The sequence below is a fragment of the Nerophis ophidion genome, linkage group LG24 (assembly GCF_033978795.1).
Source record: "Nerophis ophidion isolate RoL-2023_Sa linkage group LG24, RoL_Noph_v1.0, whole genome shotgun sequence".
Taxonomy (NCBI): Eukaryota; Metazoa; Chordata; class Actinopteri; order Syngnathiformes; family Syngnathidae; genus Nerophis; species Nerophis ophidion.
The window spans coordinates 29,701,726-29,728,168 of record NC_084634.1 but is presented as its reverse complement, the minus strand read 5'-3'; the positions used below and the strand labels follow the sequence as shown (position 1 = coordinate 29,728,168).

Sequence of the window (26,443 nt, the reverse complement as noted above, 5' to 3'; positions counted from 1 at the left end):
TAAAAGTTATTTTGGGAAACACAAATTAATTGTTGTATTTATTTCACAACTAGGGATGTAACGATATGAACATTTCATATCACGGTTGTTGTTTTTATCATTATTGTTGAATTTGCTCAAAAAGTACTCATACACACCACCAAAGTTTATTTTAAAAAAATAAAATAAAATAAATAGCCACCCAATATACTTTTTTGTCATAAAAAATATAGCTGGGTTTCTTGCAACGGTTTGTTGTTAACGCGGCCGCCTTAACAAAAAAGAGCCCCCACCTAAAGTCTTTAAAAAAATATATATATATATATATATATATATATATATATATATATATATATATTAATTTTATTTATTTATTTATTTTATAGTTTTGTCCTGTCCAGCTTATCAGGCAAATCATACAGTTAATGTAGATGCCCATATCGGCTGTTCAGATTTCCTTTACAAAAGAGAAGTGTATGATACTTCTCTTGTAGCCTTATTTGTATTTGACTTTATTAAATGTATTTATATTATCATTTTGGTGTTAAACTAAGTCTTAACATGCTGCTCCACTTAGTTCTGCCTCTGTCAGTGCTTCTCTGCAGCACCCAGCATTGTCCTACCCAAACAACCATCTGATTGGTTACACGCAGAGCAGTAACAGCCAATCAGCAGTGCGTATTCAGAGCGCATGTAACAGCCAATCAGCAGTGCGTATTGTGAGCGGTAAAAGCCATTCAGCAGTGAGTTTTCAGAGTGCATGCAGTAAGTGCTCAGGCAGGCAGAGAGGAGAGACGGGGCGGGTTAGCAGAAAGGTGTTTAGCAGGTGAACATAATGCAGCGGACTCTCCCCAAATTATATTAAACACCTCCCAGTCAACTACCAGTAACATCACTATGGTCCCGTTGACATTATGTTAAATGAAGAGTTTCTGTCTCTGATAGTTGATATAATAATGTAAGTGCATCATAAAGCCTACATGAACTCCATGGTGTTCAGGGATGAATTGTTTCTCCTATTGCTATTGTATTATTTTTTTCAGCTATAGTTACATTAATCATTAGTAATGTAGCAGCCTAGTTTGCTGCTATCACATGTTGTTAAAAATATAACATTTACATAATAAAAATCACTAAATGCTTTCCAAATGCTGTAAAAAGTAAGCATGATGAGTTGAGCATAGTATGTCAGCATGTGGGCCCACTTTTAACTCTTTATTTTTTTCAAACTCTTATTGCAAACGTTTATTTACAGTAAATCATTAATTTGAATTAGTCATTATTTAGTCTTAGTAAGTCAATATTTACTAAGTCAAAAATATTGACATACTTTGTATCTCAGGTAACTAGGACTGTTTTGTGCTTTGTTTTTACTTTAGGTAAAATATAGAGATGTGCGACGCCCCCTTGCCCGTGGAGAGACACTACCTTAACTAACAAATATTGTGGGGGGAACACTGTATAATGTTTTTATTATTTTTGATTGAGTTCTACTGTTTTAATTTTTAAAAGCATTAGTGTTTTTTGTTTTTGTGTCCGGTTTATGACACAATTGAACATCTTCAGACAGTAATGTGCTTATATAAGTTCAGATTGGGGAATGTTTTCTTTTAATGGACTAAATAGCCAATGTTAGTGTTTTGTTTGCATGTTACCCTTTTTAGCTTGCTTCTCCAGTAAATGAGCAGTGTCCCTGAGACTTTATCCAAGTGTTACCTATCACGGTTATATGGTCATTTTAATTTAGAGCAGTAATGTTAATTACTTTAGTTTATCATTACACCGTTTATCGTTACATCTTTATTCACATTTGTCTGCTTTATTTGAACACATTCAGCTTCAATGCAATTTACCAACACTCGACCAGATGCGCAGAAAAGTTAATACATCAAAAACAATAAGAACATGATTTTGCTTGTATTTAGTGGCTGCATTGAGTCATTTTTGCATTTCACATCTTTACAAATCCAGGCTTTAAACTTGATATTACTATTTCTAACTCTTTTTTAATGTTATGCTGGGATTTGCACTCTATTTTTATAGTAGCAACAGTGAAAAAAAAACAACATTTTACAGAGATAGAATGTTGCAAAGGGTAGTAGAAGGCCTGTGAATCCAAAGACTTTCTGTTGTTTGTTCTACTTTTGGATCTTTTTTTTAATCTCTTGTTTTCCTTGCCTCATTTTCATTCCTGTCACAAACTTTTAACTTTGTACACGTGTTGCTGTGTACTTACTACTTTCACTGAGTCGAACAGGGAGCCTGCCGATTAGATTTAGCACTCCTGCCACTTAGCTGCAGGCTTATGTGTCGTTCCGACATGAATACGAGAGTGTGGATGCAAAAGAAAATTCTCTCCCGACCCACTATTAATGAAACACTGCTGTTAGTACACATCGATGGAGGTATTTTTTTTCAAAATATAATTACAAAAGTTTTTTTGTTTTGACACTGAATTTATAAAACATTTTTTCATATGAATTTTGTGAACTATATTGTTTTACATCCAATTATTCTAACAATTTCATTTTAAAAATGTTTTGGCAAAATGTGTGTGTTTAAAAAATTTAGTGTTTTAAAAATGTGTCTACAAAAATTCAGTGTACCGGAAGTGAGCCTTGCTTTTCTGAACAAGTGGATTTTTTGACACAGAAATTTTTTACACCTGTTTTATTTATTTAATGTTTTTAATTTATGTCCTAGGAAAATCATACTGTTGATGTAGATGCCCAAATTTGCTGTACAGATTTACTTTCGAATAGAGAAGTGTGGGATACTTTTCTTGTTGCCTTATTTGTTTTGGCGTTTCAGTTCTTTAATGCGTCACAGAATGCCTTGAGAGTTTATTTGAGGAGAGCAGAACTTTAATAAAGTTAATAAAGTGGATGTCAACAACTAATCCTGAAGACCACCTTAAGCGCTTTAAAGTAGTGTGAAGTGAACACTTTAAATCCACCTAATTGATGCAAAATATGCCTCTTCTCCCCCCCGTGCAGCCTGTCAGTGCCACATTAATGGCTCTGTCTCACAAGTCTGCAACAAGGAGAGCGGCCAGTGCCCGTGCAAAGTAAACGTGGTTGGACGGCAGTGTGACGACTGCATGGTAAGTGTTTTGAAACATCATTTCAGAAGGTATCATTTCATTATAATTATCCCTTACTCATTTACTAATTTGCATTACAGGTTTTTCATAACCATACGACCAGTTGTCTTTTCTTTTTATGTACAGTAGGGAAGGGATTTATATGGCCCCATTTCTGGGTGACCTCTCGTAAGAAGAACAGGGGGTTAATCGTTTTGCCATGCAGTCTGCTAAAAATGGGTGGATCTACACCTGACATCCACTGTAATGATACCAAGTACATGAGCGTATCTAGTCGATACTACATCAATATTTTTTTTTAGCATCACTTTTTATTTTTTATTTAATTTTTTTTTTAGATTATGTTTCTAAACTCAAGAAATATGTCCCTGGACTTAAATTATGACCATTGTATGATCCTGTAACTACTTTGTATCGGATTGATACCCAAATATGTGGTCTCATCCAACACTGATATTAAGTATCCAAAAACAGAAGAATAAGTGATTATTACATTTTAACAGAAGTGTAAATAGAACATGTTGAAAGAGAAAGTAAGCAGATATTAACAGTAAATGAAGAAGTGGATTAATAATTAATTTTCTACCACTTGTCCTTAATAAGTTTGGCAAATAATAGAATGATAAATGACACAATATCTTACTGCATACGTCAGTTACTGGATTAGGTTTCTTTGTTTGTTTACTAACTACTAAAAGACAAGTTGTCATGTATGTTCACTATTTTATTTAAGGACACAATTGCAATAAGAAACATATACCAAGTTATTGGTATCGGGACAGCCCTAATATTTACACATGTTTATATACATATATATGTATATATACACACACATATGTATGTATGTATGTATATATATATATATATATATATATATATATATATATATATACACACACATATGTATATATATATATATATATATATATATATACATATATATATATACACACATACATATGTGTGTATATGTATATATGTATATAAATATATGTGTAAATATTAGAGTTGTCCCGATACACGTTTATATATATATATATATATATATATATATATATATATATATATATATATATATATATATATATATATATATATATATATATATATATATATATATACACATATGTGTATATATATATATATATACATATGTGTATATATACATATATGTGTATATAAACATATGTGTAAATATTAGGGTTGTCCCGATACCAATAACTTCGTACCAGTACCGGAACCAAAATGTATTTTGATACTTTCCACTTTTCGAAATGAAGGGGACCACAGAAAATGGCATTATTGGCTTTATTTTAATAAAAAAAATCTTACAGTACATTAAACATATGTTTCTTACTGCAATGATGTCCTTGTCATTTATCATTTTATATATATATATATATATATATATATATATATATATATATATATATATATATATATATATATGTGTGTGTGTGTGTGTGTGTGTGTATAATAGTATACATATATACTGTATATAGAGTACAGGCCAAACGTTTGGACACACTTTCTCCTTCAATGTGTTTTTTTTTTATTTTCACGACTATTTACATCATAGATTGTCACTGAAGCCAAACTATGAATAAACTGATGTGGAGTTATGAACTTAACAAACATATGTAAAATAACTGAAACCATGTTTTATATTCTAGTTTCTTCAAAATAACCTAATAGATTTTGCTACAGTATTATAGTTTTTGGTTTAGTTTTTTGGTATTCCTTTTTTTCACTATTTATACGCCCTCTTCCTCTCCAACTCAATGTGATCTGTGTTGTGATTGGTCCAGCCTAATTGGTGGTGGGATGCCGAGCGCCAGGAGTGCACGGCCTGTCGCTGTAGCCATTTTGGCTCCGTCTCTCAACGCTGCGACGCCGAGGGCCGCTGCCTCTGTCGCCCGGGCTTTGCGGGCCGCCGCTGTGACTTGCGTCAGCGGGGTTACGAGAGACGGGAGACGCGGCGCCCAGTGGAACGCATCCCTGTGGAGACAGTGCAGCAAAGATGGGGCGGGCCCTCTCGCACAGGCGGTTGTCCTAGGGGTGCTTACAAACCGGGGGTAAAAAAAAAAACAGCACGGGAGTGATGGCATTAAGAAGCATGGGTGTGTGATACTTCCAAGTCTTTATTATACTTTATTAAGAAGTTGCACAATAATACTCCTAAGGCAGGGGTGTCAAACTCTTTTTTTATTGAGGGGCACATCGCAGTTATGGCGGCCGTCAGAGGGCCGCTTGTCACAGCAAACAATATATGAATTTGTCTATATGTTTCACTTTTTTATATATATATATATATATATATATATATACATGTATATATATATATATATATAAATATATATGTATGTATGTATATATGTATGTACATATATATATATTTGATTTTTTTCTTTACGTACAGTGTTAAAACAAATCTTTAGATTTTACAGAAAATAAAGTGCAACTCAGTCAAAAAATTTTTACTCTCAAATATACATTGTTTTTTTCAAATGCTAAATAAAAAATCAGGACCACTGTTTTTTTACTGGGAAAAAATGTCAGCTTAGTCGCAGGAATTTTACCACTTTTTGTTTAATTTTTGACATCTTTTTACAGTAATATACTGCAAAACAACAACCATATATTTAATGGTAAAACACTGCTGATTAGTCAGAATCCTCCAGTAAAAAAAAAACAGGCATTGTGTTATTCAATGCACAGTAAAAAAAACATCGTAAAATCTATTGCATGTTATCAATATTTTATTTTACAGACAGCATACAATTTAATGGATAACTTGCTTTAGAATCATAAGTCTAGCAGATATGTAAGTGTTTATATTCATATAAAATTGTTTGAAAAGTATGATAATATAACATTTGTTGCAATATTGGGTACTATTAAAGTTTAAAAATGTAAGCAATTTCATTCTGTACATATATATTTTTTCTGTCAAAATGGAAAAAACTAGTATATATTAAGTAAGAAAATATAAAGTACTTTAATGACAAATTTTCAGGCATTCGCGGGCCTTAAAAAATTGAGGTGACGGGTCACATTAAATGGTGTAATGACCAGATCAGGCCCACTGGCCATGAGTTTGACACCTGTGCGCTAAAAAATCATATTTGGGTCCCAAATGGTGCATGGTGCTGGTTTGAAGTGCTTATTAAAAGTTTGGTTGACGTGTTTTATTTCAGGTGTGAGAACCCAGTTTAAAAATATATTTGCGAAGCTGACATTGATGTCCTGGTTCGTGCTAATTTCCTGTACTTTAGTTGACAATGTGATGACATTCCCCACAGTTTACTGCCTGAACCCCCAACAATTGCCTGGTGTTTTGTGCCGTGTCTAAGATGTGAAACTCTTAAATAGTTCGGAAGTCTGACCCCCTCACACCTTGTCTGTTCCTGTGTGTGTCCCCAGCCTCAGACATACGGCATCGCCACAGGTGGACACTGCGTGCCGTGTCACTGTAACTCCTTCGGCTCCAAGTCGTTTGACTGCGACGAAAACGGTCAGTGTCGGTGCCAGCCGGGTGTCAGCGGACCTAAATGTGATCGCTGCTCGCGAGGGTTCTTCAACTTCCAAGAAGGAGGCTGCACACGTAAGCAAACACTAACAGTACAAAAAGAGACACGGGCTTAAAACAGACATTTTTTATTGAGGGCCACATTGCAATTATGGCTTCCTCCAAAGGGTCGCATGAAACAGTGAATATAAATGTATAATAGTCTTGTGACACAATTTTCATAGGAAACTCTTTTTTTTTTAATTATCATTTTTAGATTAATAGAGGACTTTTTTTACTTGTTGTAGGATCAGGTAATAATAAAGTGAAACATGTATTGGATTGGATCCACTACATTTGTCAGTCAAAATCAAAAGAATCATACATTCATTTAGTCAGAAAGAGCTTGATAATTTCTAGCCCTTTTGTGCAGGCCACATAAGATAATGCGGCATGATCGCATTACCCTATTTTCCGAAGTATAAGTCGCTCCGGAGTATAAGTCGCACCTGCCGAAAACGCACAATAAAGAAGGAAAAAAAAAACATATATAAGTCACACTGGAGTATAAGTTGCATTTTTGGGGGAAATTTATTTGATAAAACCTAACACCAAGAATAGACATTTGAAAGGCAATTTAAAATAAATAAAGAATAGTGAACAACAGGCTGAATAAGTGTACGTTATATGACGCATAGATAACCAATTGAGAAGGTGCCTGGTATGTTAACGTAACATATTATGGTAAGAGTCATTCAAATAACTATAACATATAGAACATGCTATACGTTTACCAAACAATCTGTCACTCCTAATCGCTAAATCCCATGAAATCTTATACGTCTAGTCTCTTACGTGAATGAGCTAAATAATATTATTTGATATTTTACGGTAATGTGTTAATAATTTCACACTCCTGAGTATAAGTCACACCCCCAGCAAAACTATGAAAAAAACTGCGACTTATAGTCCGAAAAATACGGTAAATGGCGTGGCGGGCCACATACATTAAAGCTGCATAACATATGCAATTATGCGGAGGGCCACAGAAAATTAGGTGGCAGACTACATAAAGCGGGCCACTTAAAATATTACGGCATAAACACATTAAATTGACGTAGCGGGCCACATAAAAATAATGCGGCATATCACATAGAATTACACGGCGGGCTACATAAAATGATGCAAAGATGTGGCGGGCCACATAAAAAAAATCCGGCATGACCACATTAAATGATGTGGCAGGCAACATGAATAATCGCAGCATTTCACATAAAATGACGTAGCGGGCCACGTCAATCAGGGCAGCATAACACATAGAATTATGCGGCGGGACACATAAAAGGATGCAAAGATGTGGCGGGCCACATAAGATAATGCAGCAGGAACTCATAAAAAGATGTGGCGGGCAACACCAATTATCGCAGGATTTCACACAAAATGACATCAATTAAGCAGCATGAACACATTAAATGACGTAGCGGGTCACGTAAAAATAACGCGGCATATCACATAGAATTACGCGGCGGGCTACATAAAATGATGCAAAGATGTGGCGGGCTACATAAGATAAGGCGGCATGACCACGTTGAATGACGTGGCAGGCAACACAAATAATCTCAGCATTTCACATAAAATTATGTAGCGGGCCACATTTAAATAATGCGGGATATCACACGGAATTATGCGGTGGGTTACATAAACGGATAAAGATGTGGCGGGCCACATAAGATGAGACGGCATGACCACATTAAATGATGTGGCGGACAACACAAATTATTGCTACATTTCACCCAAAATGACATAGTGGGCCACATGAATTAAGCAGCAGGCCTCATAGAATGAAGCTGTGGACTACTTAAAAAAATTGGGCGGGCCACATAAAAATTTTCGGCAGCTCAAAAACAAAGATGTGGCAGGCAACATTAATTATTGCGGCATTTTATATAAAATGACGTAGCGGGCCACTTCAATCAGGGCAGCATAACACATAGAATTATGCGGCGGGACAAATAAAAGGATGCAAAGATGTGGCGGGCCACATAAGATAATGCAGCAGGAACTCATAAAAAGATGTGGCGGGCAACACCAATTATCGCAGCATTTCACACAAAATGACATAAATTAAGCAGCATGAACACATTAAATGACGTAGCGGGTCACGTAAAAATAATGCGGCATACCACATAGAATTACGCGGCGGACTACATAAAATGATGCAAAGATGTGGCGGGCTACATAAGATAAGGCGGCATGACCACGTTAAATGATGTGGCAGGCAACACAAATTATCGCAGCATTTCACATAAAATTTTGTAGCGGGCCACGTTTAAATAATGCGGGATATCACACGGAATAATGCGGTGGGCTACATAAACGGATAAAGATGTGGCGGGCCACATAAGATGAGACGGCATGACCACGTTAAATGATGTGGCGGACAACACAAATTATTGCCGCATTTCACACAAAAGGACATAGTGGGCCACATGAATTAAGCAGCAGGCCTCATAGAATGAAGCTCTGGACTACTTAAAAAAATTGGGCGGGCCACATAAAAATTTTCGGCAGCTCAAAAACAAAGATGTGGCAGGCAACATTAATTATTGCGGCATTTTATATCAAATTAAGTATCGGGCCACATAAATAAATGCAGTGCAATACATATAATGATTTGGTCGGCCACTTTAAATCAAGTGGTGGGACAAATTTGGCCCCTGGTCCTTGAGTTAGACACCTGTGGCTTAAAGGCAAGGGTTGGAACTAATTTTGTCCGATAATATTTTGGTAAAATGCATTTTGATACTTTTTCAAATAAAAGGCACCACACTCATTATTGCTTTTATTTTGACAGCAAATCATATGATATATTAAACATTTATTTCTTTGAACATTCTAGACAACTTGTCTGTTAGTAGTAAGTAAACAAACAAAGGCTCTTAATTAAGCTGCTGACATATGCAGTAACATATTGTGTCATTTCTATTTTTATTATTTTGTCAAAATTATGAAGGGCAAGCAGTATAAAAACGATTATTAATCTACTTGTTCATTTATTTTTAATATCTGTTTATTTTTTTAAACATGTTCTATCTACCCTTCTGTTAAAATTTAATATTCACTTTACTTCTGTTTGATACTTTACATTAGTTTTGGGTGATACTACAAATTTGGGTAAGGATCCGATACCAAGTAGTTACAGGATCATACACCTGTCATAGTTACATTTCTCAAGTGTCCAGGGACATACAGTGGGGCAAAAAAGTATTTAGTCAGCCACCGATTGTGCAAGTTCTCCTACTTAAAATGATGACAGAGGTCTGTAATTTTTATCATAGGTACACTTCAACTGTGAAAGACAGAATGGGGGAAAAAAATCCAGGAATTCACATTGTAGGAATTTTAAAGAATTTATTTGTAAATTATGGTGGAAAATAAGTATTTGGTCAACCATTCAAAGCTCTCACTGATGGAAGGAGGTTTTGGCTCAAAATCTCATGATACATGGCCCCATTCATTCTTTCCTTAACACGGATCAATCGTCCTGTCCCCTTAGCAGAAAAACAGCCCCAAAGCATGATGTTTCCACCCCCATGCTTCACAGTAGGTGTGATGTTCTTGGGATGCAACTCAGTATTCTTCTTCCTCCAAACACGACGAGTTGAGTTTATACCAAAAAGTTCTATTTTGGTTTCATCTGACCACATGACATGCTCCCAATCCTCTGCTGTATCATCCATGTATCCATTTTGGTATAAACTCAACTTGTCGTGTTAGCTTTTGTATCCTCCTACACTGTGTAGTTAAACATGTTTTGCTATTCCTCGTCTTGCACGGATGATACTTGTATGAAACATAGTTTTTTTTGTCGCCATGGAGGTGAGGATTTTTGATTTAGATGTAGTGAAAACAAGGCGGAGGGACATTAGCTGCTGGCTAGCTATGTTTTTAACCGCCGTTGTCAGAACGGCACCTCCGTGTTTATAGCTTCACCCTTAATGTTAGTTTTGAATCCAAATTACGGCCATTCTCCTCCTTCCGTCTCCACACTGTTCACGCTTGTAAGTGCTCTCTGTGTGTGTTGATTCACCTGCGCCTTGGCTCATATTACCAGCAATGTCACCACAATGTGCCATCATGTCCATTAAAACAAATAAAAGCACCTGTATTTTTAAAGGGAGTATGGTATCTTTTTAAATTCTTTAGTACCGCTGTACTTTATTAGTACCGGTACTCCGTACAACCCTGGTCCGAATCGTATCGCTGTGATGATAGCTATTGTGCCAAAAAGTACAATACGGAATTGATGCAATAATCAAATCAAATGATATCATGACAACCTGGTAGCAGAAACAGTCTTTTGGTTCATAACATTACATAATTAAAGGCCTACTGAAACCCACTACTACCGACCCCACAGTCTGATAGTTTATATACCAATGATGAAATATTAACATTGCAACACATGCCAATACGGCCTTTTTAGTTTACTAAATTGCAATTTTAAATTTCCCGCGAAGTATCCGGTTTAAAATGTCGCGGAATGATGACGATTATGATGACGCGTGCGCGTGACGTCACCGGTTGTAGCGGACATGTTCTTCCAGCACCGCTCACGGCTAAAAGTCGTCTCTTTTCATCGCATAATTACACAGTATTCTGGACATCTGTGTTGCTGAATCTTTTGCAATTTGTTCAATTAATAATGGAGAAGTCAAAGAAGAAAGATGGAGGTGGGAAGCGGTGTATTGCAGCTGCCTTTAGCAACACAAACACAGCCGGTGTTTCCTTGTTTACATTCCCGAAGGTGAAACTTTACTATGCAACAGAGCAGTCAAGCGAACATGGTTCTCGACCACATGTCAACCAGCAGGTTTCGGTGAGAAAATTGTCGGCTCTTACCGTAGACATGAGCGCAGCTTGCGTCCTCCTTCAGCTGCAGACTCTCTTACTTCCTCCCACCGGAGACACTGGCGGTCACCACACCCGTGGCCACACCCCTCCGACTTTCAGGTACCATATAATCTCACTAAAACACTAGTAACACAATAAGCAGATAAGGGATTTTCCAGAATTATCCTAGTAAATGTGTCTAATAACATTTGAATCGCTCGCACTGCCCTCGCCTTTTTTTTTTTTGTAGTCCTTCACTCTTACTATCCTCATCCATAAATCTTTCATCCTCGCTCAAATTAATGGGGAAATCGTCGCTTTCTTGGTCCGAATCGCTTTCGCTGCTGGTGGCTATGATTATAAACAATGTGAGGCTGTGAGGAGCTCCACAACCCGTGATGTCACGCGCACATCGTCTGCTACTTCCGGTACAGGCAAGGCTTTTTTATTAGCGACCAAAAGTTGCGAAATTTATCGTCGATGTTCTTTACTAAATCCTTTCAGCAAAAATATGGCAATATCGCGAAATTATCAAGTATGATACATAGAATGGACCTGCTATCCCCGTTTAAATAAGAAAATCTCATTTCAGTAGGCCTTTAAATACTAAAGTATTCCGTCACATACGTCACTTTGAAAATATAAATAACTTTCATTATGTCCTGCATGTATGGAAAAAGTGACAATAAGATTCTTTAAAGAATATTATTTTACAGTGAAGTATAGTATGAACATAAGAAATTGTAGCACCAGACTGTTGACTGCTAAAAGAAAACTGCACTTTTTTTTAATTTTAGTTTGCCCATCTTCCACAAACCTCACAGAAGGAAAGGGTTTTATGTGGCCTCATTCCTGGGTGGATGTCACGTGAGAGGAAGAGGTGGGGTTAATGCTGAAAATAATGGAAAGCGCCACTCTAAATAGCAACTGACACTGCGGTCAAAGTTGGAATTGCCGCAAAACCCATTTTAAAATATTCAGCACTCTCCTGCCATCCGGCGGCTTGAGTGGATCGTGCGTGCCCCAAATTTGTCACGTTTCATATGTCAGGTAAAGTATGATGAAAGGGGACCTTTCCTCCTGTATGTTAGACATGAGCACATGTCATTCCCTTTAACGTGCCTCAAATTTGTAAAAAAAAACTGTTAGTGTGTGGCGGCTAACAATGCAGGAAATGGGGATAATTTTGCCTCACACCTACTTAAAGGTTAAACTTGTCTTAGAGTTCTGCTGGCGCTGTCCAAGGCCATGTTCATTCCACCAAAAGCCTATTTCTATCCTTTGCTTATATTTAAATTTGAGACGTTTGAATCATCCACCCGAAGTAGTTGGCACTGCAGGCAGCAGGTGCCCCAACTTTATTTGTGTTGCCTGAAATGTGGATTACAAGTGACGACTATATGAATACGAATATGAATAGCTCTCCCCTCATATCTCCTTATGCAATATGTCAGGAATGCCAACCACAAATGACAGCCAAGAACAGGCAGGAACAAACACCGCCTGCTTAGTCACACTGTCACAACTAATGATAAGCTTGGGATTTATTTGCGTTGGTTCGGCCTTAATAGGCTTTCAGTGTTTAATGTTGTCGCTAATTTACTGGAAACAGGTCAGGATTTAAATCAAAGTGTACAAATTAAAGAAGAACTTTGTAGTTCCAAAAGGTCAACAGTGTTTCCCAATTTGACACAATTTTAGATCGAGCCAAATGTGCTTCCGTGTGCAAACAGTGTCTCTGTATAGAAACGCTTCTTTCAGTCATTTAGCGTCGCCTGCAGGCAAAACGCAGTGTGCAGTTTTTTTGGATAGGAAGAAGCCTCCCGGTCACTGGCTGCACTTCTCAGCGCTTCTGCATGTGTGCCTTTTTTGTCTTCTTTGGACTTTTAAAAGTTTTGTCCATTTTGCTAACTTAATAGGAGTCCCAGAAAGACAACAGACCATTGTTTGTGGGGCGGTATAGCTCGGTTGGTAGAGCGGCCGTGCCAGCAACTTGAGGGTTGCAGGTTCTATCACTATCTATCCTAGTTACTGCCGTTCTATCCTAGTCACTGTCGTTGTGTCCTTGGGCAAGACACTTTACCCACCTGCTCCCAGTGCCACTCACACTGGTTTAAATGTAAAAATTAGATGTTGGTTTTCACTATGTAAAGCGCTTTGAGTAACTACAGAAAAAGCACTATATAAATATAATTCACTTCCCTTCACATTGTTGAAAAAAGGAGGCAATCGCTGTGGAGTTAAAAAAAAGACTGTTTGCAAGGAGTATGTTAATGGCACCCACAATTAGGGAATAATTTAACAAGTTTTAATTGTGATGAGACCAGACTTTTCTGGAGAAAGATGCCAAAGCAGACTTTTACCAAAGCAGAGAACAAATGCTCTTCCAAGAGCACACACACATACCCTGCACCCGTCTCTCCCTTTGTCTGCATTTTTCTCGTCAGCTCCTCCTTTGCCAATGTTAATGTACTGTATTTCTCAGACCATAAGGCGCACTGTCGATTACCTATCTATTCAAGTCTAAGGTGCATTAAAGGGCGTCATATTATGATTTTTTTTTCTCCATGTCAAACGTTTCCTTGTGGTCTACATATTATGTAATGATGGTTATTTGGTCAAAATGTCGCATAGATTGTTTACAGACCATCTTCAAGTCTATTTCTGACCTTGTCTTTCACAATGCACCGTCTTATTCACCTCATCATCTTTGTTGGACCGGTAGTTTTTAACGCTTCCATAGCGAGATTACTAACAGATATAAGTTAGAACTGCATGCTATTTTGTATTAGAAATGGCAACAGCGGAGGATGAATGCCCCACAACAAGTAGGTAGAGAAAAAGAAGGAGCTTTTTGACTAGATCATGGACTACAGTGATGGATGTCTGCAAATTTCTGGGACTTATACAGAACCCAAATTTACATCAGTGGGAACTAATAGGGAAGTTGGTTTTGCATAATATTGCGAAACAAAACCCCAGATCATGTCTGCTAATAGGTAGCATTTGGGGTAATTATACACACACACACACACACACCATAATAACTTCCGTTTGTGGAAGCATAGTACATCTGACTACGGTAGCCATAATGCTCATTGTTCCATCAAGCAGTGTGGCTTCGTTGCTTACCAACGTAATACTAAAACATTTTGACAGATTTTTGAGCCCCCAGTGCAATGTTATATATTGTCATTGAATATAGAATTACTTTTCTAAATTTGATTTAGTTATATTTATTATATATTTACTGTAATTTAATTTTTTTTATCTTCATATGTTTTAATTGTATTTTATCCTTTCTTCCTACTCATGGTTCTTACAGATTTATTTATTTTTACTTTCCAGCCTTTGTCAAAGGGAACCATCTGCATCAGGGGTTATTGGCCGAGCTGTGGGGGCGCTTTGTGTCAGCCTCCTGGTGGCCATGGTCTGATGACCTCCTGGTGCAGATGGCTCCTGTGATAGTGTTTACTCACATGTCTCCTCTGTACTCAGCCATGCATTATTTTGTTCATATATTATATATTTTGTGTGTGCATGTGTATGTGTGCAACAATGGGGAATCTCTGTGATCGAGGTATTGTTTTCAAGTCTGTAGAGCACTTTGCCTTGCATTTATTTTATATATAAAAAGCGCTTCATAGTTTGATTTGATTTGTTAAAAGTTTTGTTGTTGCTTGCTTACATGTACTTGCTAGCGTCATTTATTGAATAGGTGTCAGCCTACAGTCCACGCATCTCTTATGTGACTGCCATCCACTGGTCACACTTATCATTCAACCATGTACTGAATCAAATTGATTCAAGGTCGGTAAGCACAACCAAAATTAATGCGTACATTAGGCGCACCTGGTTATAAGGCGCACTGTTGATTTTTGAGAAAATTAAAACGTTTTAGGTGCGCCTTACAGTCTGAAAAATACGGTAAGTGGACTTTTTCATAGTGGTTATTATTGTAGCAATATGGTTGATAAAGTTATGGATTTTTGTGATTTCGGAGCGTTTGTGTGGACGCCAAAGGAGACTTTGTGTCTGTGTGTGTGTGTGTGTGTGTGTGTGTGTGTATGTGTGTGTGTGTGTGTGTGTGTGTGTGTGTGTGTGTTTGTGTGTGTGTGTGTGTGCGTGCGTGCGTGTAGAGCAGCCATACAGAGTACAGTTTAGCTTGTTGTTGTTGTTTTGGCTTGTTATTAAAGACACATTCTACCCTTATGTCTGTTTAATAAACAGTACTGTGTAGCACTTTATATTGCGTTCAAACCTGAACTAAAATATGGACTTTTGTCGATGCTGGAGCCCATTATTCATATTTATATTGTTTCTTATGGAGACATTTGCTTCATTATACAATGTGCCAACCCACTTGAAGAACCATTGGTAAATCCAGGTTCTGTTATACTTTTACTGAGGAAAAATACACATTTTTGCAAAAACAGGAATTGGTTAGTAGCTATTAGTCTCTAATTTGTCTTGTCTGCTGTGTCCCAGCGTGTCTCTGCAGCCATGTGGGGAATAACTGTGACGGCAACACAGGACAGTGCATCTGTCCTCCAAACACGGTGGGCGAGAGGTGCGACCGCTGCGCTCCCAACCACTGGGGCCACGACATCATGACTGGATGCAAGGTAAGTCCCCACAAATTGGATCGCTTCTAATGACCCTCCACCCCACGCCAACACCACTCAACCTTCACTCAGCGTTGTTGACCGTCTTAACGTTCTGATTGTGTTGCGTGCAGGAGTGTGGCTGCAACGTGGTTGGCTCACTGAGCCAGCAGTGCAACATCAACACAGGCTGCTGTCTCTGCCGGGACTCCTTCCGAGGAGAGAAATGTAACGAGTGTAAGCTGGGCTACAGAGATTTTCCTCAGGTAAACTACATCTACCATTAACCTGCACCAATAATGTGCTTATTTTGAAAATGGCACTAATAGTGAAGGGCTCTTAGCTTCATGGAAATGTGGCCCCCACTCCAATATAGAAAGTTTGCCTGTGTTAGTTTATAGGGAGGGGCGATATGGCCTAAAATCATTATCGCAATATATTTTGCATCCTCCTGTGTTAACGATATACAGTGTATCGCAATATATTATTGGGTATATAATTAATGATAGAGACATTTCAAAACAGGTTACAAAGGCTCATAATTTAGCTGCTAGGGCTGGGTGATATAGCAAAAAAAATTATCACGATTAATTTTTTTCATACCATCCATCTTATTCCGCTTATCCGAGGTCGGGTCGCGGGGGCAGCAGCCTAAGCAGGGAATCCCAGACTTCCCTCTCCCCAGCCACTTCGTCCAGCTCTTCCCAGGGCTCCCTAGGCGTTCCCGGCCAGCCAGGAGACATAGTCTTCCCAACGTGTCCTGGGTCTTCCCCGTGGCCTCTTACCGGTTGGACGTGCCATAAACACCTCCCTAGGGAGGCATTCGGGTGGCATCCTGACCAGATGCCCAAGCCACCTCCTCTGGCTCCTCTCGATGTGGAGGAGCAGCGGCTTTACTTTGAGTTCCTCCCGGATGGCAGAGCTTCTCACCCTATCTCTAAGGGAGAGCCCCGCCACCCGGCGGAGGAAACTCATTTCGGCCGCTTGTACCCGTGGTCTTGTCCTTTCAGTCATGACCCAAAACTCATGACCGTAGTTGAGGATGGGAACGTAGATCGACCGGTAAATTGAGAGCTTTGCCTTCCGGCACAGCTCCTTCTTCACCACAATGGATCGATACAGCGTCCGCTGTATATAAGTTATGATATATTATAATATATTCATATCATCCGATTTCGATTAATATCACGATTTTTTTCAAAAACGTTAAAGTCGGATTGTCCCTTGAAGGGTTATAGCGAGTACCATTGCAACCCTACTACTTAATACTGCAGTATCTTGTAAAATAAGTTTTCACCATGTTTGATGGAGGTAATACATGCTAACAGCTGACAACTGTCATTTTGTTCATATATTTAACCTTGGTTTTAAGACCACCTTTTTGCTTTTCTTGGGTGTAAAGACACATTTTTTTCCTGTTCTTCTGTTTTTTTGCTTATCTTCTCAAAAATTCTACAGTATACAAAGTATAATTGGTGTTGTAAATACTACAAGACTTTTACTTCAAGTTAACATTTCCTAAAAAAAATTTTAATTGTTTGTATTCTTTAATTACTTGTATAGATCAATGCGTTCACCAGTTCTCAGGCAAACGGCAAGCGATGACCCAGATTGTGGAGTTTTTTAAAACTAAAATACTGTATCTTATGTTTAATAAGAGTACATTAAAGTACAGTTTCGATTTGAGTTACTGTGAAAATAATGTGTACCAACACATTAAACAAGTTTAATGATTATTTCAGGAACAACATTTTTTTTATCCACAAACTCAAAAATGATTTGAACAAAAAAAGGGTCTGCAGTAGTTGTATCAGAAGACCCAGGACACATTGGAAAGACTAACTCTCCCGGCTGGCCTGGGAACGTCTCGGGATCCCCCAGGAGGAGCTGGACGAAGTGGCTGGGGAGAGGGAAGTATGGGCTTCCCTGCTTAGGCTGCTGCCCCCGCGACCCGACCTCAGAAAAGCGGAAGAAGATGGATGGATGGATCAGAGGAGTTGAATCTTTGCAGACACAAACAAAAAGTCTGATAAAAATGTTTTTGATACAAAAATGCCTTTTTCTGATTAAATTAGTGGGTGTGTTGATTCTCTCAGTCGTCACTAATTAAAGACTTCTGTGACTGCCTTCAAGTCCGCATTCAGGGCAGGATTACTGGTGCGCTGCAGCAGATAGTGAAACTAAAGCCTGTCACCAAAGCTGCTGTGTTAGTCCATCTATCCATCCATCCATTTTCTACCGTTTGTCCCTATCGTGGCTGCGGGGCCTGATTTCTTTATTTTATTTTTCTGGGCTAGACTTCCAGCTGTGTAAGGGGGAAGAGGCACAACACTGATTGAATATTAATAATGTTGTGACGAGCCTGATTTTCACATCGTGGAACAAGATGGCCGCTCACAAACACTTTAACAAAAACACACGCAGACGTACACAAACACACACATTCACAGACACAAACTTGATCATGGTCAATATAGGTGTATTGTTGCGTGCAGGATTTCACCGAGCATTGTTGCTTCCCGACTATTAACTACCGAAGTAACTTCTAAAAGACAGTTCCGCCATGTTTGATCTAGGGAACATGCGAACAGCTGATCACCGTGATCGATATCAAATTAATTCCGATCAACGATCGCAGTCATATAATCGCCCAGCCCTACTGCTAACAAATGTGACAACATATCCGGTTGTATTGTTTGATCAAGTCTATTTTTATAATACTTGCTAATTTACTATTAATATCTGATAACTTTCTGTTGTAACATGTTCTATCTACACTTCTGTTAAAATATAATTAGCAATTATTCTTCTGTCTGGACCAGAGATTCTTAATCTTTTTGACTTCGAGGCCCATCCTTTCTACTATAGCAGGTCCTGGGGCCCACTCAAATATTAACACTGAAATAATAATCTTACCCTAATTTTAATTGTATTCAAGAATTATATCTAACCTACTTAAAGTTTTACAGGATAAACATTCCGAAATGATATGAAACCATGTGTTAATAGTTATTTATTTACCACATAAACCTCAGGCTTAGGTCAGGCTGATTAGAAAAATAACTGTTAACCAAAGATACTGTACAAGGATGGACTCATAAATGACTGACAAAAAAATATATTTACATATAATTATGTTGTGCAAAGAATAGATAAAATTAATACTTAAATAATGTTTAACTAAACTGTCAATAAAATTTAAAATACAGCTTCACCGAATTAGTCATAATTTTTGCGCCTAAGAAACTTCTCTGACTTTAGCCTTAGACTACTTCTGTTTGTTTGATATTGTCATCACTGCCACAAGTGGTGGTGGTGGTTACTGTCAATATTTTTATTGATCTGCCCACATCTGTTTACATTCAAATACGTTAGTTTAGCAGTTTGCTGTTGACATATCCTCCTATGGTGTTTAGTTTGCATGTGTAGCTATTCCACATCCTCCAGTGATAATATTACGTGTAGTTTATTGTCATGGAGGTAAGGATTAGTGACTTAAAAGCGGCGTTGAATACAGATTGTCTGAAATAAAATTTGAAATTTCTATGTGGAGGGACGTCACCTGCTAGTTAGTTAACTATGGAGAATGCTAACTATTGTTTGCTTGTTAGACAATGTTTGTATTTTAGTGATTTGTGATGACTTTTGTTGCATTCCCCACAGTGCACCGCGTGCACATGTAACGTCTTTGGGTCAGACAGCGTGACATGTGACCTGGAAAGAGGAGTTTGTGCCTGCGCAGATCGCACTGGGAAGTGTAGCTGCAAGGTACCTATAGTACTGTACAGTATATCTGTCACCTTATGCTTTTATTATCCATTTAATTTATATTTGTAGTTAATTATCAAATGCAAATTATAGAAAACGTGAAACTGCACACAAATGTGTTTTTTTTTGTTTTAAAGGAAAACGTAATTGGAGACTACTGTGACCGCTGCAGGCATGACACATTCGGGTTGTCGGTGAGAAACCCACAGGGTTGCAGTAAATGTTACTGTTACGGCCTGACACACTCCTGCAGTGAAGCACAGGGACTCATCAGGATGTGGGTGAGTTCAAACCTTCTCTTAAGTGCATGTTAACATATAAAACATGTGACGTTCTATAGTCTAGTTACATATTATTGGTTATGGTATATGTATATGAATGAACTATATACTCTATATCAGGGGTCTCAAACACGCGGCCCACGACATTTTATTTTACGGGCCGCACCTTAATATGAAAATTTTATTTTGGTGCAGCCCGCAAGTTTTATATTAATGGCGCTTTACAGTGTCATACTTGTATACCGTAAAATTTTCCGGGAGACTCACAATTTTCAGTGCCCCTCCAGGGGTAATTATTCTCCCGGATTTCACCTAAACAACAATATTAAGGGGGCACCGTGGAGGCACTGCCTTTAGCCTCCTCTACAACCTGTACAAACAGCGTGCCAGCCCAGCCACATGTTTTATTTGGCTTCTGTAGACGCAGTAAGCGACTGCAAGACATAGTTGATCAACAGCCACACAGGTCACACTGAGGGTGGCCGTATAAACAACTTTAACACTGTTACAAATATGCGCCACACTGTGAACCCACACCAAATAAGAATGACAAACACATTTTGGGAGAACATCCGCACCGTAACACAACATAAACACAACAGAACAAATACCCAGAATCCAATGCAGCCCTAACTCTTCCGGGCTACAATATACACCCCCGCCCCCTATTGTAGCCCGGAAGAGTTAGGGCTGCATTGGATTCTGGGTATTTGTTCTGTTGTGTTTATGTTGTGTTACGGTGCGGATGTTCTCCCAAAATGTGTTTGTCATTCTTATTTGGTGTGGGTTCACAGTGTGGCGCATGTTTGTAACAGTGATAAAGTTGTTTATACGGCTACCCTCAGTGTGACCTGTATGGCTGTTGATCAAGTATGTCTTGCAGTCACTTCCGTGGGTCTGCAGAAGCCTCATACAATATGTGACTGGGCCGGAGCACTGTTCGTATGGTGGAAAAGCGGACGAGACGGCAGGTTGTAGAGGACGCTAAAGGCAGTGCCATCACGGCACGCCTTTAATATTCTTGTCCAGGTGAAAACCGGGAGAATGATTGCCCCGGAGATTGTCGGGAGGGGCACTGATATTCGGGTGTTTCCCGGAAAGATCGCAAGAGTTGGCAAATATGCTTGGGCGGGAAAGCCATTCAAAGAAGGTGAATTCATTAAAAAGTGCATGTTAGATTTTTTTAAGAAATTTTTGCTTGCGGCCCAGCCTCACCCAGTTTTTGCATCCAGTCGCTCCCAGGTAAATTGAGTTTGAGACCCCTGCTCTATATTCTATATTATATGGCACTAATGAAAATATATTTTTTTTTTGTCTACTCTATCCAGGTATTGAAACACTGCCTAACATATAAAAATTGCCTGATGGTTTTAAGTTATGAGACATATCACTAACGTGGGGACCAGTAACACGTACAGTACATGTCATACTGTAGGGGTCCCCAAAGTGTAGCCCGGGAGCCATTTGTGGCCCGCAAATAGTATTTTACCTGCCCGGTAAAAAAATAGTAAAAATGCTATAAAAAAGTGGAATAAAAAAGCAAAACGGTGAAATGTAATTAGGAAATGTTGCAATGTTGACTTTAATAACACAAAGCTGCAAAACTGGCTGTTTTTTTCTTCAAAAGCAGTCATTGGTCAAAAAATAACAATGAATCAAAATCAATGTGTTATGATTTATTTACTTATTCAAAGCTCCAATGACTTCACATCAAATATTCCACTTTGAAAAATTTTGGGGGAAATATTACATATTTTGTGTCTTTGCCATTAAAAACAAAGATACAATGGCATAAAACAAAAACAAAAAACAAATCATAAAAACTTATAAACAATGGATTGTTCTGTAGTTGTTTTAGAGAATTAAACGATGAAAGTAAAACAAAAAAAACTATACACATTTAAGAATACTTTTTAACACTTTTATGAACGAGGCCTTTTTGTATCCCCCATCATTTTAGTGGGATTTAAAAAAAGCAACCTATAATTGCTCAAAAAATAATAATGAATTAAAATCAATGTTGTTAATAATTATTGATGTATTCAAGGCTTCAACTACAACTATTCCACTTTGAATTTTTGGGGAGGGGAAATGTTGCATATTTTGTGGTTTTACCAAAAAAGGGCATTACAAACTTTTAAGTTGATGTGTTGATTCAAGCTTTGAATGAAAAAGTAAAAAAGAAAAAATATGACTTATTTATATCATTTTTATGACTGAGACCCAAACTTGAGGGAAGCCCTTATGGTAAAAAAAACAACAACTATATATTGTTTTGGTTTTGAAAATGAAAAATGTCAAAATGGCCCGTTGATGTTTAGATTTTTCAGTAAACGGCGCTCAGTATAAAAAGTTTTGACACCGCTGTCATACTGTATGTATTATGAGAGTACCACGCTAATTAATAGTGATTGGTACAGTAAATGATGGCTCAGTGAGTGTGCCACACACTGTATTGACACTGCACTGACTAAGTTGTTTCGTCTTTTCACCTGCAACTATTGTTTTATTTTTAACAAATAGCTTTGCAAAAAGGACTACAAAACACGACACTAGTCAATGAGCCTAATTGTAACCCGGAAAGAAGATAATTTACGTTATTTGGCGCTATGGATCAAAATGATTCCAGACTTTGGAATAATTCCTTCTTCTTGGTTCCATTAAGATCGATAATGGCGCCGACAACTGATATCAAACGCGGCACGCCACTCTTCTTTCTGTAAGAGCTAAGCCGAATGAAGCGCTTTCCGATAAACACAGTTTGGCGCTTCATAGTTAAATGACGCAGCAGCTGTCGCATGTTTTTTTCTTAAAGTGACAGACACGCAGGGGCAGAGTATCACTTCTTGTATATTTTACTCATATTGCATCGATGCATCAGTATTGTTTCATCCATAACTGCTAATTAACATTAGCATATTGTTACATTACCGTATTTTCCGGACTATAAAGCGTGCCAGGATATAAGCCGCACCCACTAAGTCTTAGTGAAATAAATATTTTTCCATATATTAGCATGAGTGGACTGTAAGCCACAGATATATATGTTGTGAAATTTTTTATTTACACAAATATTTAAAATACTTTGTTTCCAAATGGTAAATGTGGGGGAAATAATAGATCTTTACATGTATCGCAGTTCAGACATGGCCGATTGTAAAATCAATTAGTAAACATCAATAATTGATTATTTATTCATTGTATATAAAGTAAGGCAGACAATTCTAAAATTTGGCTGACCGCAGTGAGTCACCTCACCCAAAGATCTGACCAGCTCCTTTTTTTAGGGCACTAGGTTCCAGTTTTGCACATATTTCCATTAAATTGATAAATATAATGATAATTAATTCAACTGTTTCTAATTACAAATGCACTGTTTTTAAAAGTTATAAGTGATGAATGTTTATTCAGTGAAAATAAATGTAAAACTGCATCAATATGCATAAATTTAAGATGCATCAATAATCGATTTTAAATCAAATTGTAGCTCCTGAATCTTAACTGAATCGTGAGGTGCCCAAAGATTGCTACTGTGCCTGTAACAGGGCAGTAAAAGGGGTTATAAAACAAAACAGAAGTCGTTGTCATGGACCCACTAGCTGCGGAAGCAAGCTCTTCAATCAGCTAAACAGACACAATAACTCCACTGTGGTGTTTTGGTGAAATTACTGAGGAATTTGTTACACTGAAACAATACAAAAAAAGTGCCAGTTTAAGTTAATGATACTAACACAGACACTCTTAAATGTTTTAGCATAGCTAGCTTCATTACATTACGATAGCACGTACAAATATGCATGAAAACACTGCTCCAGAAATCTCACATGGGGCTGTTTAGTAGGTCAGAATTGTTTTAGTTGTGTTGTAAAACTTACAAACGTTGCTTGAGGTGATGAATGAATAATCCACACGAGTAGAACCGTTATGGATGACTGGTAGACGGATTGGCACTTGGACTTCCAGTTGAAAGAATTTACATTCACCCCGCAGCACGTGCAGTGAGGAAACTCGTCCAAAAGAAGGTGCCATAGCACAAACAATATTTCAATGTTTTTGCATGTGTTTAATGAAAGCAATTTTTCTATGGCCATCAGGAAGGAAAAATCCATAAATTGCTAGCCCCCCCGTTTTATAAGCCACAGGTTTCCAAGCATAGGAAAAGAGTAGTGACTTATAGTTTGGGAATTAACTGCACACGTCTCTAACAAATAGAATTTAGTGTTAATATTCCTATAAATGTAAAATTCCATGTCATTTACCCAAGTATGCCTAATTCAGGCAGTTATTTAGTCAATTGGCGAAGGTGTCAACTGTTAGGGTAAAGTGACCATTAGGTGGAGGCTTTTTGTTTGCATTAATGCATGTTTTTTATCATGTTATCATATGTAAGTTATACTTGATCAAAAATAACAGACAAAAAGGAGGCATCTATTTGAGATGCAGCTTTTATTTTAAGTAGATAATGTACACCAGGGGTGCCCATTACGTCGATCGCGATCAACTGGTCGATCTCGGATGGTGTGTCAGTCGATCTCAAGCCAGGCATTAAAAAATATACATAAAAATGAGCAATCATCAATCATACCAAGACTTCACTTTCGTCAGTTGTTTGACATTCTCAGCACCCGAGGATCTTGTGAGATGACGCTGGCTGCTGCGAGCTCATATTTAAGAAAAAAATCACTAACAGGGCGGACGCAGAGAAACACATTTTATTTCTAGAGACTCCGTACCTACTGTCAAAACTCTAAAGACCGACTGCACAGTTCCTGTCTTCACCATAAAAGACCTGTTTCATCCTGCCTGTGCTAACAAAATAAGAGTCTCAGAAAGCTAGCGTGCACAAGCTAGCAAGCTACGGAGTATTTCTCCCCCGCCCTCAGCGACCGCTTTCTCACTTGCTTGCCCACCCGCACAGTCACTGACGTCACTCACCTGCTGCCAGACATTAAAGGGCCACACACATATGCTACTCTCATAACAAAGTGTTTAAAAACGAGTATGCAAGTTGGACAAATAAGATGCCAAATCCAACCACTTTCATGTGATATTGGACAGAAAGGAGGACTTTTTTTTTCCTCCATTTGAAAATGCGGACGTTATCAGCACCACTGTCTAATTCCAATCAATGCAAGTCATCAGAATCAAATACACCAACTTATATTCTTGTCTTCATGAAAGAAAGGAATCCATGTGTGTTAAACATGCTTGTATTATCATTAAACACCATTAACTTGTTAACAAAAATGTCTCTTTCATAAATAAATAAATATAAATTATAAATAGGAGTGAGGTAGATCTCCTCGACTTGGTCAATTGAAAAGTAGCTCACCTGCAGAAAAAGTGTGAGCGCCCCTGATGTACACAGTGGTTAAATGAGGCATGTGTCATTAAAACTGTGGTCTTTATTTTGGGAAATATGATAGGTAAAATGTGTACATGAAAGGCCTAAACGTGGATATCTTCTATCTTCAAAAAAAAAAAAGCAATATTACGGTAAGTATAAATAACCACACACGATTGAAGCACTGTGTGTAAATGTTTGGTATTAAATACACGTTGTTATAATCAGATTGAAATAAGCAATCTCTTATTATGCAGCCAGTACGTCCTATCTGCATCACCTTAATAGAGTTCACATCCTTTCTTTCCGAGCAAATGCACACTTCAACAATACCTCACACCATATCCTCACATCAACACCATAGGGAGTCGGGACATTAAAAAAAAAAGGATACCAACCTCGGTAAATAATGAATCTATTTTTAAAATCACTCCAGTCAACCGTATCCCACAGTCAATAATGAACCACTGATATCACTCGTGGAACGCTGAAATGAAAACAAATAAAATGGGGAGACGGGGAAGATGAAAAGCACTTTGATTTACTCCAGGCTCACCGTAATAACTCTCATATTATTCACACATCACACGGCAATAGACCGAGTGACATCAGGGGTTACTGCTCCCGCTTTTTTACGTTTATATTACTTTGACCTTGCTTGTTTTTATTAACTGCCACTGCAATCCCCACATTTGTCATTTTTGGGTGAACATGTACTACACTGCTCTAACAGGATTAGACTTTTTGGGGGCATGATTGAGCCCCAAACATGTTCATGTTAGTAAATTATTAGTATAAGTACAAGGGATTGGTACCCAATTCGATACTTTTAAAGGCATGTAAAATCCAACAATGCAATGTTACGCTACTTTTGTTGTGCGTAACATCACGCTCTTCGGCGCTGAGAGTGGACTCAGCCAAACTACCTATGGGTAATGTCCATCCATCTTCTTCCGCTTATCC

The 26,443-nt window shown here is 37.9% G+C and overlaps 1 protein-coding gene across 6 annotated transcripts in view; it reads left to right on the top strand.

The window, feature by feature from the left end:
• The window catches only part of lama2 (laminin, alpha 2), a 522,186-nt gene that overhangs the window by 319,870 nt on the left and 175,873 nt on the right, over nt 1–26,443 (top strand). For 5 of the 6 annotated variants that reach the window (XM_061886158.1, XM_061886155.1, XM_061886157.1 and 2 more), the window contains exons 22-28: nt 2,976–3,082; nt 4,891–5,157; nt 6,506–6,686; nt 15,972–16,108; nt 16,222–16,353; nt 19,751–19,855; nt 19,993–20,136. In XM_061886158.1, the coding sequence (XP_061742142.1) occupies nt 2,976–3,082; nt 4,891–5,157; nt 6,506–6,686; nt 15,972–16,108; nt 16,222–16,353; nt 19,751–19,855; nt 19,993–20,136 (1,073 nt within the window). The remainder of the gene's footprint in view (nt 1–2,975; nt 3,083–4,890; nt 5,158–6,505; nt 6,687–15,971; nt 16,109–16,221; nt 16,354–19,750; nt 19,856–19,992; nt 20,137–26,443) is intronic. The other variant, XM_061886159.1, reaches the window with a different exon arrangement.